This window comes from Callospermophilus lateralis, chromosome 9 (assembly GCF_048772815.1).
Source record: "Callospermophilus lateralis isolate mCalLat2 chromosome 9, mCalLat2.hap1, whole genome shotgun sequence".
Classification (NCBI taxonomy): domain Eukaryota; kingdom Metazoa; phylum Chordata; class Mammalia; order Rodentia; family Sciuridae; genus Callospermophilus; species Callospermophilus lateralis.
Genome location: NC_135313.1, coordinates 75,226,917 through 75,246,127, shown reverse-complemented (window position 1 = coordinate 75,246,127; position 19,211 = coordinate 75,226,917). Strand labels below are relative to the sequence as shown.

The 19,211-nt window shown below is 37.6% G+C and overlaps 1 protein-coding gene across 1 annotated transcript; it reads right to left on the bottom strand.

Moving 5' to 3' along the window:
• Positions 1 to 1,008: 1,008 nt before the first annotated feature.
• On the bottom strand, positions 1,009 to 1,338 carry Rprm (reprimo, TP53 dependent G2 arrest mediator homolog). Its single transcript, XM_076866870.1, has one exon. It carries the CDS (start codon positions 1,336 to 1,338, stop codon positions 1,009 to 1,011), a length of 330 nt encoding a protein of 109 aa, XP_076722985.1.
• Positions 1,339 to 19,211: the final 17,873 nt, after the last annotated feature.

Below are 19,211 nucleotides of genomic sequence, written 5' to 3'. Positions count from 1 at the left end.
CCACCTGCCCCTTCCATGCGATCTAAGATTCTGCAAAGAGAATTCCCCTGGCCTGGAACCAGACTCTTCACTGTTACCGGCCCCCCTCTGCTGGGAGCTTAGAATGACCACCAGGAGGCCAGAACAAAACACTTAAATGTTGCCTTTATTAAGGAAATGTTAAATAAGAAGAAGAAGGAAAAAAGGTCAAAACGGCTTCACAGATTATCAAGAGCACTTTTGTGGCGTAAACCGTGCAGTCACGAGCTACGAGTTCTATTCTGGGTCTTTGTCCTTTAGCTGGAGCTCTAGTCTCCCCAAAAGACCCAGTTGGAAATACACTAAAAGAAACAATTCACCCCATTCACATTCGCAGGCTCCCCCTCCCCCCACCCCGTCTCCCAGGATGACAAAACTCTAACCCCCAGGCAGGCAAACAGGCCACTAGGGCAGAAAAGACGTATTCAAGCAAACTAGCACAAATTCCCTTAAAACGGCACGTTACAATCAAAGGTTTCACCTCTCCCCGCCAGGGCTGGGGTAGGGGGGAGCTGGAGAGAGTGGGCAAGAATCCGCGCATGATTTGAATGTACCCATTAGGTCTCTTGCGTAGAGTATAAACAGGTCACTTTTCTGGTCACCCGGTGATCGGGACTTCTGGGTCTCTCCCCTGCCCGCCCTCCCCAGCTGTCCCCAGTGCTTGGCCCACCTGCGGGTGGAGAAGGGCTTTGGTCCCGTCGGTCTCCCCGCATCCCACGCAAACAGTAGCTTCCAAAGTTTTGCGCCCTAATCGCTCCCTTTTGCCACCTGCTGCTGAGTTCAGAAGTCAGGGCTCTCTCCTACAGCCAGGTATGGGGACTTCCAGTGGGCTAGAGAGAAACGGATCGCTTTATCCCAAAAGGCAGAAGTCGGGAGAAATAATTGACTCCGATAGGTTTGCTTCGCCCAGTCTCTGACAGCGGTGGACTCAGCTGGGCTGGAGAAGAGCGGAAGGCCGGGGTGTGCCTGCTGCTGTGGCCTGAGGACCCATCAATAGGGCCCCACGACCACCGCTTCAACCTCTTTAGACGGTCTCCGGTCCTTCACCAGAAAGTTGATCATGCCCTCGGACTTGATGAGCAGATTGCAGCCCAGGAAGAAGATGCCGAAGACCACCGTGAGCGAGAGCACACACATGACGGCGATCTGCACCACGCGCATGATGTACAGGCTGCGCTCGTCCGGGCCAGCCTCCGCGAAGCCGTCGTCGGTCACCACGGATGCCTGGGTGCAGCAGCGCACTGCGCGCTCCAGCGCCTCGCTGCTGTTGGCTAGGAACAGGCCCGCCACGTCGGTCTGGTTGCCCAGCGCGGGATTCATCACGGGAGCAGGCAGCACCCAGGAAGGCGCGAGTCTGAGGAGTGAGAAGGCGGTGGCACGGGAGGAACAGGTGCCGGGCAAGCGCTTACTTGTAGACTTGCTTGCGCGGGGCTCCTCGCTCTCTCCTTTCGAAAAGTGTCCGGGCTGTGAGAGTTTCCCAGGAGCTTCTCTAAAGCGCGCTGCAGCCGAGCTCCTCTGCGCGGTCCGCTCCTGCTCAGCCGGTGCTTGTTCCCTGCGCTCGCTCGACTGGGGGCTGTTGGAACTTGGCGGGGATGGGCCAAGCCCGGCCGTGGGAGGTGCGGGCCGCGGCGGCGGCGGCGGCGGCAGCGACCCGGTGGCTGCTCTGAGCGAACAGCGGCCCCTTCCGGCAGCCGCGCCGCCCTGCTATTGGGCGGTAGGGAAAGCAAAAGGAAGAACCTTTTCTTGCTTTGTTTCTTTTGCAACTCCAATGGTCAGGCAGAGGTCACTGTGCACTTCTGCTTTGGATAATCAAAGAGTTTGTGGAGGAAGGGAGCAATCAATTGAAAGTTTCCGAGGAATCGGGCCACGCCAGCTGGGTGCGTCCTTTGTCGGCCACCCCTCTCACTTTTGGGCAGAAGGAAAGTGGTGAAAATGCTGCAGGTGCCAGATGGTGCTGCGAATGCACCTGGCCTTTGCCTGGGACTGACTCACTCTCCTGCGAAGGCTTTCTAGAGGAGTGTAGAGTATGTGTGTTGCGGCCTGGCCTGAGGTGTCACAGGTGGAGTGGGGCGGGGATCTGGGAGTAGTGTCCACCCCCTAAGAAATCAAAGAAGGATGAATGGAGGGAGGGGGAAGGAAGAGGGGAAGGAAGAAGAAAGGGAGGAAGGAAAGAAGAAAGGAAGGATGAGCCTCCTCCCCATTCCCCTTTACAAAAGCAATTGTCAGAGCAAAATGAGTTTTATAGTGATTTCTGAGGCCAAGGAATGGGGTCAGGGGAAGGAGGTGTTCTTCTGTGGCCTTTGTGTGACGGTTGCCAGGAACAGGGTCACCTCTCTGGTAAAGGAGGTGGACAGGGTGATCACGTGCTTGTAATTTTAATTGCAGAGGAGTTTTTGGATGTGCATCCAGTGTTTTTGTCTGTTGGCAATAAATCAGCAATTTAAGTAAATTGGTTATCAACATCCATCACCTAGAATGCTGGCCAACTGCTGGAAGCCTTCCTTGTGCTTCATAGCAGATGCAGTTCATTCTTAGTCATTGTAAACCAAACTGCAGATGTTTTAGGGGCCTGGTTGAGGCTTTCAACCCATTATGGTTTTGCTGTTGGTTCTGGTGCAAGTTAACATCCCTAGAAATCAGCCTCTCTTCTCTGACCTTGCTTTTCTGAATTCCTGTTACTTGTTTCTATTACTCATTTTTACAAGCCTGCCAGATTAAGTATTTTAAGATCCAGAACAACACTTCAGGGATACCCCCCACCCCAACTTCCTACTTTCTTTCTCCTCCGTCCTTGATTCTTTAATCTGTAACAGCTAGAAAATAGTAAATTGAAGCCCAGTCTAAACTTTTGATAGAATACTTTTACTGTTTCTATTAAAACACTGTATCTGTCTTGCAGTTTTCAACACTACTTTTAATTCCATTCTATTTGTTTATTAAATCCCCTGATATTTTTTTCCCCAAGCATCATTTCTTCCATATTCAAAGATTTCCTTGAATGTTTTTCCACTATTTCATGACCAAACATGAATTGAACTGCCTTTATTTAAGAGGTTTCAATTTTGGAAGCTTTATTGTGTATCAGCTTCATTAAGTTTGATTCATCTAAGTATCTATTAACATTCTGTGGGAGAGAATGTTAGCTGAAGGTAGCAGAGGGAGAAGTTAGCTGAAAATCCAGCTTCTGGGCCTCACCCACAATTCACTTGGTTTATTGTATTAGTTTTTCATGATTCAATCAGCCCTGAAGAATGACTGACCCTTAACAATTTTTTTCTTTGAACAAATTACTCTTAATTGAAAAGAATTTCTTTAAATCTCACCATACAATTAGTCTGTTTTTGTTCATGTGGGTGATGCATAAGAATGATAAAGATATTTTTCATATAATGTACATGTAAAAAAATCATCAAAAATGTTAGACAATATAAAGTAATGATAAAATGAATGATAGAAACAAGTGACAGGAATTCAGAAAGGCAAAAGGTCAGTGAGGAGCGGTTCAGTAGAGATGTTAACTTGCACAGGATGATGTAGAAGGTGGTTGTGGTTGAACAGAGAGGGACTAGTTAGCCCCTTCTTTATGTAACCAATAGTTAGTTCATAGTATATTTGTAAGGTCCAGCATGACAAGACCAGAGATACTAGCCCCCACAAAAACAAAGCAATAACCAAAATAAAACAAAACAAACAAACAAAAAACCACTGAAAATGTTATTTGAATCATTTTCAGAATTTGAATATATTTAGATCTGGGATCTAATATATTTAGATAGTGTCAAGAGAAGTAAGGCAACACTGTTTCTTTTCTTTCAGCTGTAACTATTAACCAGCCACAAAATTGCTGAATCAGAAGATAATGCCAATTCCACATAAACTTAGATCTCCAGTTTGTTAAAAATAAACAAGCAAAAATCAAAGAAAGAAAACAATAGTTTTGTTTCCTTTCTTCCCCCCATCCCTCTTCTTTTGTTGAGTAAAATTGCTTGGAGTGCTCAAATGGAATTTCACCATAAACCTAGTAGTACAAAAATTACATTTATCACTCAATCCTTTTTTTTTTTAAGAGAGAGTGAGAGAGGAGAGAGAGACAGAGAGAATTTTTTGATATTTATTTTTTAGTTATCGGCGGACACAACATCTTTCTTTGTACGTGGTGCTGAGAATCGAACCCGGGCCGCACGCATGCCAGGCGAGCACGCTACCACTCGAGCCACATCCCCAGCCCTATCACTCAATCCTTAATGGATATAAAGAAGCCTGTATTTCCAGAACTCTCATTTTTTAGAACTTTTCTACAGAAAACTTTTATTTATCTTTTTCTTTTATATTTTGGGTACAGAGGCTCATCTCAGCTCTACTTCTGTTCTTCCCTTGTTTCCTGGGAAAGTCTTACAAGTGTAGGAAAGAAACCTTTAATAAATGTAATATAAAAATCTTAATATTCAGAAAATAGGGGGTGATTTGATGTGAGAAACATTCATAATTCACTTTGTGTTTTAGATACATGGGAGAACTCTGAATGTAGTCAACAACTAACCTCTTCTACTTCACCGAAATAAATAAATTTGATTGTTTTGAGCGTTAAATGTTCAACATTTCATGATATATATAACACAATGACAGAAATACTTGCTTACTCTTTCTGGAAACTACATCTTTTACCTACAATGAAGTTCACACAGATATTCCAGGCCAATATTGATGGCAACTGTAATCTGGAGCTTGAGTAGCCTTAAAGTGGACCAGACACTTTCAATACCAAAAACTTTTTCTAGACTTTTTATTTTATAATATGGAAATATTAAATATACATTTTAAAAATTAAAGTATAAGATATTTAAAGTATATTTCTTTGGGGCAAGCATTTTTCCTAAATAAATTACACTGTATTTCACAATATAAGCAGGATAAAGAGTAAGAACTCACATTCAGAAGTCATTCAGAATAGCAATATCAATACCTGAAATACAAGAAGAAAGTCAGAAATAAGCAGCATAGATCATTGAACCACCAAAGTAGCCAAACAAATAAACTCATATATTCTACTCTTAGACTGACTTCTTATATTCTGTCTCATAATCTATGCACTTTGATTTTCCATGCAGTTTTAACTCTCTTTTTAAACTGTTTTTCTTGAGGGCAAGATATTAATATCAATACATGGTTGAAAATGAGGAAATAACTAGAAACACAGGTGCTTTTTTGACAACCAGTAGTGACACCAGAAGGAACAAAAGAAAACATTAAACAGCATGCACAGATTTTCTCAGAGCTGAGAGTATTAGTTTGGACATGTTTAATATAGAGACAAATGTCTTTAATGGTGGGGAGCCCAGCAAAATGTGTAAAGGCATAGCTTCAATCTGGCTGTTTTCACAAGATTAAATCAGAAATTCTGGGGAATGGAACCAAATGATGACTTCAAATTATACTACAGAGTTTTAGTAACAAAAAACTTAATGGTACAGGCATTAAAAAAAAAAAATCTCACTAGTGGTGGGATATTAGGTAAGATTTGTGTGTCTCATTTACTCATCTATAAAATAGGGGTAGTGTTCCACAGGATTTTGAAAGGATTAATCTATGATTATATGAAAATAGCTGGGAATAGTATCTAGCACATAGTAAACCTAAAATAAATACAGATTGCAATAGTTTCTTAAAAAACATCAATGCCCATAAGTCATTAAAAGAAAACATTAAATTTGCCAAATATTTTCCTTTTTAGAAGCCTGGAAAATGAGTGACACATTTTAGGAAGATTTCCATGTAAGGGGATTGAAGAAAGTAGAGATATCAGAGCCCTTATGTACTGGTGGAGATGTGGAATGATGTAGCCACTGTGAAAAATAGTACATTCTTTAAAAAATTAAAGATTGAACTCCTATATAATCCAGTAATTCCATATCTATGTATATACTCCCCCAAATTGAAAACATGGACTCAGACAGGTATTTGTAAACCAATGTTTATAGCAGCATTATTCACAAGAGCTGGAAGATGAAAACAACCCAAATGTCTATCAATAAATGAAACAATAAACAAAATGTGGCATATGCATAAATAGTATTCAATTTTAAAAAGAAATAAAATTCTGATACATGCTACAACATGGATGAAATTTGAAGACATTATGCTAAGTGAAAGAAGCCAGATACCAAAGGATATAATATTGTATGATTCCATTAATATGAGGTACCTAGACTAGCCAGATTCATAAAGACAGACAGTAGAATGGTGGTTGGAGAGAGAGGGTAACAGGAAGTTATTATTTAATGGGTACAGAATTTCACTTGGGGAAGATTATAAGTCTTGGGGGTAGATATTGTTAATGTATGCACAATAATACAAATGTATTTAATGCAACTGCATTGTATACATAAAAATTGTTAATATGGCAAGTTGTATGTTTTGCATGCCTTACCACAATAAAAAATTTAAATAATTTCAAGAAGAGCTAACACAGATTTATACAGCTTGGGAAATTCAGAAAAATCAGAAAATAATCCCTCACATTCATTCATCACTTTCATAGCTCAAAGATAAACATCCTTAGTAATATAAAATATTTTTCCTGTCTTTTTGCTATGTTTTATGTAACATAGTCATGATCAATCAGTATACAATTGTATATCTTGTATACAATTTCATACTTGTTTTCCCTTTTTATTACTATAAGCATTGTCCCATGACATTAAAAACTTATATGCACAGTTTAATGAGAATAGTACTTTACTATATGAACATACCATTTTTCATTAAACCATGACCTATAACTGAACATTTATGTTAATCTCAAATATTGCTTTTTAATCAATTGTTTACATAGAACATTTTTACTCTGTAAGTGTCTTCTATATTTAGATTGCACAAATGTACAATGGATTTACAAAATTGCAATTTTTGTGAAAACAGCATCATATTTTGAAAAAGCCAGGAACAGCCAAATTATTTGAACAAAGGTTATATCAGTTTTCATGCCTATATGTAGAGCATGCAAGTACCCATTTTATCCTACCCTCTGGAGAAGGAATTCTCAAGTTAATTTTGACACCCAAACCAAACCCACAGGGATTAAATCGGAAATTCTGGGAATGGAACCAGGTTATGACTTTAAGTTATGCTACAGAGTTATAGTAACAAAAAACTGCATGGTACTTGCATAGAAACAGACACATAGACCATAGTATAGAATAGGAGACACATTGATAATTATCTGATCCTTGAGAAATGCTAAAATCATACATTAGAGAGAAGACAACTTTTTAAACAAATGGTTCTAGAAAAACTAGCAATTCACATGTAGAAGAATCAAACTAGACTTTTATCTTTCAACCTCCATAAAAGTCTACTCAAAGTGGACCAAAGACCTAGGAGCAATACAAGCAACTATGCAGCTCCTAGGAGAAAACATAGGATCAACACTATAACATGTAGGCACAGATAATGATTTTCTCAATAGCACCCTTAAAATGCAGGAAATAGTGCCAAGAGTTACTTAATAGGAGGGCATCAAATTAAAAAGCTTTTACACAGCAAAGAAAACAATTAGGAATGTGAAGAGAGAACCTGCAGAATGGGAGAAAATCATTGCCAACTACTCTTCTGACAGAGAATTAATATTTAAAATATATAAAGACTTCAAATAACTTAACACCAAGAAAAAACCTATTAACCCAATTAACAAATGAGCAAATGAATTAAACAGACACTTCTCAAAAAAGAAAAAGAAAGAAAGAAAGAAAGAGAAAGAAAGAGAAAGAAAAAGAAAGAAAGGCAAATAACCATCATCATTAGCAATTAGGGAAATGCAATTCAAAATTACACTGAGATTTCATCTCACATCAGTCAGAATAGTAGCCATCAACAATACAAATAATAATAAATGCTGAAGAGGTTGTGAAGAAAAAGGAACACCTTTACACTGTTGGTGGAATTGTAAATTAGTACAACCCCTATGAAAATCAGTATGAAAATCATCAAAAGACTAGGCATGGAACCCCCATAGGACCCAGCTTTACCACTCCTCAGTATTTATCCTGAACAATTAAAGCCATCATACCAAACTTGTCTTCTGAATCATCCTCTGTGTTTCTGCTTTGGTAGGTCTGGTAGGAGTATAGATTAATATTTTTAATGAGTGCCCCAGGAAAAACTGTTCTTGAATACCAAGTATTATGACTTAAAAAATTGTAGTTGCAAGTTTGATAGGAAAAAAAATGGTATCTTGTTTGAAGTTACATGTTATTATTGTGGTGGACAATTTTTCACATTTTATATTTTGCTTTGTAAACTGTATGGTCAGACCTTTATATAATTTGTGATTATATCATTAATTTATAATATCTGCCATTATCAAATGCATTAAACCTTGTTTAACATATTTGTAAATATGTTTCCAGTTTGACTTTTAAATTCAGCTGTATTCTTTTTGAGCAAATGGATTTATATTACATGTATAAATATATCAACATTTTCATCTGTGATTTCTTTCGTTGCCCTTCAATTAGATAATTTAACCAAATGTAGAATTTAGTTATAATATCTATTACTTTTAAAAACTTTTTTTTTTTGTATTTTCATTGCTTTACATTTAGCATAATAGATTATTTGGATGACATTTTTCACAAAAAAAAAAATTTACTCCTACCCTAAACATTTCCTCAGTAAGTAAATAATAATAGTGACAAAATTCAAAAGATTAGAACTTCAATTTTTTTGCAATAGACAAAATGTAGCTTTTCATTTTAATTAAAATTTTAAACTTTAAGTTTCTAAAATACAGAGACTAATTTATATTTATAAAATAAATGGTATTCAAACTTATTATTTGCTTAAGTAGTTCAGAGGAAAAAACAGCCAGGTGGTGGAAACAATAACAGTTCAAGGAAGTGACTGTGTCTTCCTCTCTTATTTAAATACCTTCCTTGGATCTCTCACCTGGTGACATCTGGTGACAGTTGACTTCTTTCTGTGGGAGGAGAATGCAGACTATCTTTATGCTAACAGATGACCCTGTGGAGTCAGGGCTTTTTCAAATGCACAGGCATGTGGAATAATGTCATGAATAGCAGCCACAATGCTCTCATCAGTTAATGCTTCTTAAGGGCCAAGAAAAGCATGTAGTAACTCACCCCAAGCTTGATTAAAAAATCCTGACCATTGAACATGGTGAATTTTCAGAATGATACATCATAGACCTGTGCCATCCTATTTTTAGATGTGCAGCATACACAATTTTTGCCTCCACAGAAGTTATTCTTTCACGCTGATTTTCTGCCCACTCTAAAGTATGCCTGATTGAGATGTTAAAGTGAGAAAGGCATTGGGAAGCTGAAAACTTTTTTTGCTACTGATGCATTCCTTCCCACATTAATGGAATAAGAATCACACCAGCCTCAACAGAGGAAGAAGCAGGTGGATATGAAGAGGCACGTAAAAAGCCATTCCTCCAATTTCTCAGTCAGCTCAATTAGTCTGAGAAAGAATTCTATCTGCTAGTTTCTATAAAACAACTTTGTGCTATTTGATTCCAATATTTTTATAAATATTTGGAGGAGAAATCATTTTGGAAGAAAAGGAGTGAAACAAAAAAATTCTATAATAGCATGTTCAATTTTGACTAGTATGTTGGAGCTCATGAAGATTTATATCTTGTGCAAATTTGTAGACACAGTGGAGGGAAACAATGAAGGTCACCTATTTCCAGATAACAAGCAGGAGTGGCGGCATTTCTGCATTTATACATTGATCATGGTGGCAGCAATAGTCCAGCATTTACTGTACACACACCTGTGATTCTGCAGCTGAAAGATATTAAAAGTCAATGTGATAGATGTCACTGGCATGTTGCTTGCCAACATCGCTCTGCTCAATTTCCTTGTCTTTCAACATCTACCCTTCCTTCTGGGAGTTTTATGACAATTAGTGCATTTGTTCCAGAAGCAATTATGAAGCACCTTATGTGCATAACACTATCTAGGGATATAGGGCTAAGGGACACAATCTCCTTCTTATAGGAATTGGGAAAGGAGACCAGAAAGAGGTAATTATTGTAGCCTGTGAAAACTTCTATGTGAAATATATGAAGACCATATACTCCAGTCGGGGCCTTGGGAGGGTGGTAATGCAGACACGTGAGCTGAATCTTTAAGGAGGCAAGCTAGAAACCTGAAGCATGCCAAAAGCAACAAGGCACAAAAGAACAGAGATTTTACTTTTCTGCATCTGCAAGTAATTCTGTATATTTGAAGTATTGACTACTACGAATCACGGAATGAACAAAGAATTTAGAGACGGTAGATCACAGGGCTTTTTATGTCACTGTACAGAATTTGGATTTCCACTTGAAAGCCATGGGGAGAAATTGAAGGGTTTTAAGTGGCCAACCAAAAAAGTCAGATTTACATTTTAGAAGGAATCTCTATAGGCGTTAATAAAGAGTATTAAGGTAAATAAAACTTCTAGGAAGATTATGAAGTCTTGCACCTTAGACATTAAATAAATTATACTAGAGATGTCTGTCTTGTGGTTCAGGGAAGTGGCTCATCATTTCCAGAATGTGAACATTTCCCAAACAGCATCTGGAACATGAGCATCTGCTTTTTGGTGTCAGTTTTTTTGGTTGTTCTGGACACCTTTTTGAAAGAGGACATTGTCCCCAAGGTAAAGGTAAACCTGACTGAAATGACCAGAGGAGGCATTTCTACCAGGTAAACCTGTGTTATTTCTTCGTGATGACTGGACTGCTCTTCTTGTTGTAGTCTAACTCTGCTTTCAGCACGTCATGTTCATAACACTGAACAGTGACTCAGCCATTTTTGCCAGGGTGTTCTCTCAGGCACCATTTGTTTCTAAGCATCTTACAACTATAATTCATTGCTCCAAGTAAAGCTTTTGTGGTGCTTCACAAGTAAGTTTTTTTTTTTTTTTTAACTCTTCTGGGTGACCCACTTTCTCTTTGATAGTTCCAATCAGCTCCACAACTTCCCCAGCTAATGATGTCTTTGGTGGCTCTCGAATCCAGCTGGTGGTCTAACTGCAATCTACACCATTGCTGGAAAGCCTGCCTTCAATTTAATCTCTATAGAGCTCATGAAGTGGCATTGTCGCAACTCATCCAAATTCTGCACGATGCATCTCTAGTACTTCCAAAGCTATTTCCAATATTAGAAAACTTAGACAACTGAGACTACAAAGGGGGTCAGGGAACTGGAACCTGATATGGTTTGAATGTGTCCTCTCCAAAATTCACGTGTTTCCAATGTATTAGTGTTAGAAGGTGTTGCTTTTAGAAGGTGATTAGGCCATGAATGGCTCCTCCCTTTTGCATGGGCATAATGAGGAAGTCTGTTCTCTTTTGCCCTCTGCATTCTACTATGTGAGGTTGCAACAAGAAGGCCCTCACAAGTGCTAGGACCTTGATTTTGAACTTCTTAGCCTCCAGAACTGTAAGAAATTAATTTCTATTTTTTAATAAGCTACCAAGTATTTTGGTGTCTCATTATAACAGCATGGACTAAGACAAAAAGTGGTATCGAGGAGTAGGGTGTTGCTAAAATAATACTAAAAATGAAAAGGGTGCTTTGAAACTGGGAAATGGATAGAGGCTGAGACAATTTGAAGCGAATGCTGGAAAAAACTTGGATTTCCATGAATGAAGAATTGAGTGCAGTTTTGGTGAGGACCCAGGAGGTGGGAGCTGTAGGGAAAGCTTGAATCTTCTTAGAGACTCCTTAAACTTTCCTAAACTAAACGTTGATAGAAATTTGGATGGTAAGGACTGTTTTGATGAGGCCTCAGAAACGAAGAGCAAGGTACTGAAATCTGGAGGAAGGGCCATCCCTGGTATATGGCAGCAAAGAACTTTGCTAAAGTTATGTCTGTGTCCTAGGATTTTATGGAAGGCAGAACTTGAAAGTGATGAACTAGGATATTTCACAGAAGAAATCTCTAAGCAGAAAAATGTTGAAGGAAGTTGTAACTGCTTTTAGTAAAATGAGAGAAGAGAAATGAGTTAAAGTAGAATTTATAACTAAAAGGAAAGCAATATGTAAAAATTTGGAAAATTCTCAGCCTAGCTATGTGAAGAAGTGTGCTTGCAGAGCTACCTAGGGTACAGCCAAGCTACTGTTCAATAAAGAGAGGAGGAGGGCTAGAAGGAAGCTAGGTGTTATTTATCAAGAAAATGGAAGAATGACACAGAAGGCATTGTGGAGAGCTTTGAGGTTCCCCGCCCATCACAGACCCAGAGTATTAGGGATCTGGGATAGAGAACTCCTTCAGGGGACGGACCCTGGGTTCTCATGGGATCTAGGGGCTGGCTGCCCAAGACCATCTTGGGAAACCATTTCCTGCATTCAGGTGCAGAGGTCCTGGGTCATCACTACTATGACACAAATGAATCCAGGTGTGACTCAGACCAGTGCTCCAGAGGGTGCAGGTGGTGAGCCTTGTTGGTAATTCTTCAGGTGTACAGAGTATAAGAGCTGTGGATGTTCCTCCACCTAGATCTCAAGGAGACCCAGGCAGAGACCTGCCAATGGAGGAGAGCTGCCACAGAGAATCCTTACTAGGATGAATTTAATTGGACCCGTGGGGGGAGAATAGTATAGTCATTAGTGTCCAGAGCTGACCTGGGAAAGCCAGAGCCACGTGATTTCAATGTGTGATGTGAATCCTGAAGTGTGGCCCGCGCCTAGCAAAGCCATGGCTCATCCCTCACCCTGTAGTGTCCAGAAGGCCAGGTGTGTAGTCAATGATGATCCTCCAGTGCTAATATTTAATGTTATTTGTCTTGTTGGGTTTTAGACTTACTTGGGACCTATTGCCCCATCTTTCTTTCTTATTGCTCCTTTTCAGAATGGAAATGTCTGTGCTATGCCTGTCTCATCATTGCATTTTGGAAATCCATAACCTGTTTGATATCACAGGCTCAGAGCAGGAGTAAAATTTGCAGGAGAGAAATTTGCCTGAGGATGAATTGTGCCTTGAGTCTCACTCATATCTGATTTAGATAAGACTTTGAAATTAGGCTTTAAAGTGGATGCTGGAATGAGATAAGACTTTTTGGGGGCTATCAGGATGGAATTAATGTGTTTTGTTTGTAAGAAGAATGTGAAGTTGATGGAAAAATAGAGACTAAACACTATGGTTTGAATGGTTTCTCTCCAAAAATCAGGCAATGTGGTTTCTCCCTTTCAGCTGGGATTGAGAGATCTTACAAAGGGGCTTGATGGGTGGAGTTCCTCCTGTATTGCCTTTCTACTTCTGCTGAATGAGGACACAGCAAGAAGTCTACAGGATGCCATTGACTTGGTCTTTGACTTCCAGTCTCTAGAACTTTGGGTGACTTATAGAAAACATAGATTTATTTCTCAATCTGTGAAATTTTATTATAATAGTACTAAATGGACTGAGAACCCCATCCCACCTTTTATCTATATGTTTTTCACTGACACACAAAGCATGGCATATTTTGGAATACTCTATAGCAATGAAAATAAATAAGAATTGCCTATAGTAAAATGGATGAGTCTCAGAAACAATGTTTAGAAATACATCAAGAGGAAGAATATATATACAGAACATGGCATTTTCTTTAGCAGAAACCAATATCCACCTTTTAAATGGTTGATTTCTAAGTGTTAAACATCTCTCAATGTCCCCTAAAGTAAAAAATTATTTGAATGACATTTATACATTTAGAGAAAAAGAAGAGATAGTTGGTGGGGCATACTTATTTATTTTCACTCCAAGCTTATAGTTCATTGTTGTGGACAGTGTCATTACTCATTACTACTTACAAAGTGAATTACAAATCTCCAAACTGTTTAATAATCATTAATGACTGAAGAAAAAAAAATAGTGAGATCAGTGGGATACAATTGATTCTTAGGATGCCTTGTTTCTCAGACTGAAAAGTCAATTGTGTTGAGAATAGCATATCAAAACTTGCAAGGTAAAGTTTCTTAGTATGCATAGTTAGACTGTGTCACTCAAAAATGGAAGCTTTGTGTAGGTTGAGAAATAGAGGTTTAATTTCACTTTGTTACATGTGATTAACCAATTTTCCAGCATCATTTGTCAAATAGGCTCTTTTCTCCAGTGAAAGTTTTGGGGGCCTTTGTCTATTATGAGGAAAGTGTATTTTGTGGGTTTTTCTCTGTGTCTTCTATTCTGTACCACTGGTCTACTTGTCTGCTTTAGTGCCAATACCATGCTGTTTCTGTTACTATAGCTGCATGACCGATGTGATACTACAACATGTACAATCAGGAAAATGAAAAATTATACTCCATTTATGTATGATACATCAAAGTGCATAAATGTAGTCTACTGTCATGTATAACTAATTGGAACAAATAAAAAAAATTAAAAAGGGAAGCTTTAGCAGTGCAACATTTAATAAGCTTGCAGCTTGCTGCTGTTCTGTCCAGAACATGAAATTGATTTGTGCACTACATGTGACAGGAATATCTCTTCTGCCTGTGGATAATATTCTAATAGCATTAAAAGTTAACTGTATTTTTCATAAAATTATTGAAAATCTAAAAAAAAAATCAATCTTTGAGTTATTCAGAGAAAATGACTTATATATGGAAATCTAAAACTATTGACATTTTGCCTGTTTAAGAAATTATAAATAATATGTTTAGACAGAAGGGAGATGTATAATTCAATAATCCAAAAAAAATAGGAGTTGAAGCTCAGAGTGGAACACTTGCCTAGTATTTGTAAAGCCTTGGGTTTGATCCCCAGCACTAGATCAAACCCAGAAAAAAAAATTGTAAAAGAATTTTTTCCTTTCAGTTATCAACCTATAAAATACACATGAAGAACTCAAGGAATATGTAAAATTGTTATGAGAAATACAAAACTTTAGAGAGACTAGAATAAATACAGGACGAAAAGAAATGGAGAGGCTTCATGCAAAGAAAGAAAAATACTTAAAGATGGTGTTTTCGTTACAAGCTAAATTAATGCAATTATCATTAAAATATTAATGGGATTAAATTGTAAGATGATAAATTTTATGTTCATGGGAGCGAGTTGTTATACATGTGAAAAATGTGATTAGGGAGGATTTGGTCTATTAGACTTTAAAGCCCTTGAGCAAGAATGAAAAGAAAGATCAGGGTGGTATAGAACACATGACCATGAAAATACTGGGGGAGGGGGGGTGTCTATTTTTGGACTCAATTCTGTTCTACTGGTCTTTGTCCTTTCACCAATACCACACATAAAGTGTTTTTTTTTTTTTTTTTTTTCTAAATTGTTCTGAGTATTCTGGGTCACTCTAATTTCTACATAGTTTTATAATCATTTGATCATTTATAGTTTAAAATATGTAGAAAATTTTGATTGGAATTGTTTTAGGAAAATACATTTACATTTGGGGAATTAACATTTAAATAAAATTTTAGTGTTTGACTTTCATCATGCCTCATTAATAGTCTATTGCAATGAATTCTTCTTATCATTGTCCCTTTTTCTTTAGCTCAACAAATTCACATAAAACATGGTTTCTTTTAGTGTAGTGTTTCTGAAAACTTTCCAAAGAACCCCAAATAACAATAGGAAATAAATATTTAATTCCTAGGAAATCTGGGAGCACAGCTTAAGATTCACTGTGCAAATTTTCTAAGTTTCTTTTTTTTCCAGCTAAATAATTGATGTGAGTTTTGAGTTGTATTGCATAAAAACATTTGTTTTATCTTACTTCAAAATTGCTTACAAAATGGAAAAATCAAACTAAAAATGTCCTAGCTTTTTAAAATAGTCTTTTCAGTTCCATCAGTTTCCAATAATTGAGTAAAAAGAAGAGCATGGATTTTTTTTTCTGAATGTATAAAATTATAGAGGCCATAAATATAAAATCCTTCTATGCCAAATATCCAGTACCTTTGTTTGTTTGTTTGCTTTTCAATATAATGCTGTTCAGTGAGGTTCATTATTCTTTAAAGTGGTATTTCTTGAAATAGGGCATGATAGGTAACGTCACTTTTTGAGAGATCTGCAATCCATGTTTGAAAAGCAGAAACTGAAAGAAATTCTGCAATTAAAAATGAGCTTGATGGTTGCTGTTTCTTTCAGCCAACTGTTTCTTCTTTAACAGTGGAATTATTTTATGGGAAACAACTATTTACATCTCAGTGTACTAAGTACAGTTGATAAACATTTCAAATACTGCTATAACTCAAGATTGGGAGGGGAGGGGCAGAGGGGATAGGAAGGGCAGCAGAATAAAATAGATACTAGTATTGCTGTATGTATATACGTGTCTATATAACCAATGCGATTCTGCAACCTGTACACTTGGAAAAATGAGAAATTACATCCCATTTGATTCAAATGTATGATATGTCAAGATCATTGTATTGTCGTGAGCAACTAATAAAAAAAAAAAGAGAAAGCACAAATAATAAGCCACCTCAAATACATGAGTCATTCAAAGGATGATCAGCTATGTTTCTTCTGGGGATGATGTCCTGTTGCCTTACTTCTCTGAGTCTCCTGATCTGTGTTCCCAGAGGTCTTTATTAATAATTCGTTCATATTTGTGTCTCCTGGTTACTACTAATGCTTGACATGCCCAAGGCATCAAGAATTATACACTGAACTTGAAACATAATAGCTCATTGGTTAATTTTTATTTACCTCTCTTTAATTTTTAGATTAAAGACCATTTTTTTTACTCATTAAATACAAATATTTCTAGTTGATATCAGAATGAGGAAAATAAAGTTGATAGTGGAAAGAAAAACTAATGTTGCTTTGAGTTCAGTGTACAGAATTGGTGGAGGAGTTAAAAATAATTCACTTGGGACTGGAGTTGTGGTTCAGTGGTAGAGAGCTCGCCTAGCATGTGTGAGGCCCTGGGTTCAATCCTCAGCACCACATATAAATAAAGGTATTGTGTGCAACCACAACTCAAAAATAAAGAAATATTTTAAAAATGCACTTGTATCAATACAACTTGTAGGATGTAAGCAAGGGTGCTGCTGTTTGGGGAATGTACCTGGAGATTATTTCATGCTATGCTCTTATCTTGCCTATAAGGCAATACATCAAATTATGGCCAATATTTCAGGTCATGCAGTGACATCTAGTGTGTGTGTAGGAAACAGTATGCTGGATTCACATGTTCTCCTGACTCAAACTCATTTTCCTTTTTTTTTTTTTGTTTCTTAGTTTTTGTCCTTAAGTTATAAAGCAATGGTAATGATAATTTTGCTTGTATATAAGAGCTAACTTGAAACTGCCATAAATAATTAGTATATATTAATATACAGACTTTTAAAATCCTGTATAAAATATTTAAAGAAATTTTAAGTAAATAGACATTGAGTAACTGGAACTTCTTGTTAAAAAATATTAAAGATAGTCATTTGTTTCTATATAAATAGGAAATATCAAATTCTAGCACTCAGCATTTAACTCTATGTGTATGTTCACAACTATGTAGTTGCTTCCTCTAAGAATTACTACATGCAAACTTTGGCCTTAGAGACTATCCAACCTGGCTATTGTAAAAGGCTTTTCTTTTCTGGCCCAGGGGATTATAAAGATATTTAAGAAAAAAGCCCAACTCTATTTTATTAATTGATCTGTCTGTAATTCAAATTTTTTAGTTCAGATAAAAGGCTGAATTTTGTTTTAAGTGAGACTCATTTTTACTATTAAATATGTTTTAATCTCATTTTTATCCCACACTATGTTATTTGACTATCAATGTATATATTGGTACTAATACTTTGACTTGTCTCACAAGAGCTGAGGCCCCTTATAGTCTTGGATCATTTAGAAAAATAACAGACAGTTTTTAAATGTAGACAGAAAATGTTTTACCCTGAGTGACTCAAAGAATGTAAATTTCATAGCCGTTTATTTAGAGCCACACTACTGCAATAACTTTTTAAGTTTTATTTCAACTTTACATCCAGATCAAAGGGTGAGTCTTCACAAAAGGTGCAAGAGTAAAGGTCTTTGAGGTACATATACATTGTTTTCAAAAGGCTTGCCTGGTCCTTTGACATTTTAGTTTTTAAAAATAACACCTCACAGGCTATGGCCAGAATTCTTGGCTTTCCAAGCTGGACTCATGTATTTGGCAAACAATTGCTGCGTACCTAGGGCATGGCAGTGCCGGGGTCTAATCCAGGATTAGATGAGGACCCTGCTTTTGAGGAGAAACTGAAAACATCAAATAAAGCAAATATGGGTGATAGGGAATGTAGGTTGAGGTGGTGCATTTTACATAGGGCTACCGTGATGAAAAGAAGACATTTGAGTGAGTCAGGGAAAATATTTGGGAAATCATGTTCCAGGTATATAGAACACCAAGTACAAAGCAAGAATGTCTCTGGCACAATTTAGGAACAGCACAATGCCTGATGTACTTAGAGTGGAAAGCACGTAAGAGGGAGAGAGAGAGAGAGAGTAAAGGAAATGAGTTCTAGAAGGTAGCCGTGAGTCAAGAGGGCTTAGGTGATTGACACCATTGGAAGGCTCCACACAGTGAAGTGGCATGATCTGAATGATGAAAGGATCACTCTGGCTGCTACCTTTTGTGCAATATCAGGAAGACCAGTTATTAACTCTAATAATAGAGGAAGAGGGGAAAAGATGCAAATCAAGGTGTGCCATTGAAAGTGCAGTAGAAGTAATCAGAGTCTGGATGTGTTTTGAAACAGAACTGGCTGGCAGTTTGGAATGTGAGATATAGTACAAAGGCAGGACAAATGATGACTCCAAGACAGTAACATTTATTTCTGGAAGGATCCATGTAACTGCAAAGATTGGATTGCTATTTACTAAGAAGGGGATAATGCAGAAGGAACAGATTTCAGAAAAAAAGACTAAGAGTTCAATTTGGGATGTATTAACTTTGAGAATTAAATTATTATCCCAAGTATAGATGACAACAAGCAGTTAGACATAGAATTTCCGAATTCAGCAGACAGGTTTTGGCTGCAAATAAAAATTAAGAAGATACCAGGTATTGATGGTATTTGAAATGCAGACTAGATGAGATCACTTAGGGGAAATGCAGATGGAAGAGACTCAGTCTGAGATGCAGCCCCAGGCATGCCACCTTTCCAGAAGTTCTCAGCCTTGCAGCACAGTAGAGTCGCCTGGGGATCTTTAACAAAATTGGCTATGCCTGTCACCTCACCTGTAGAGATTCT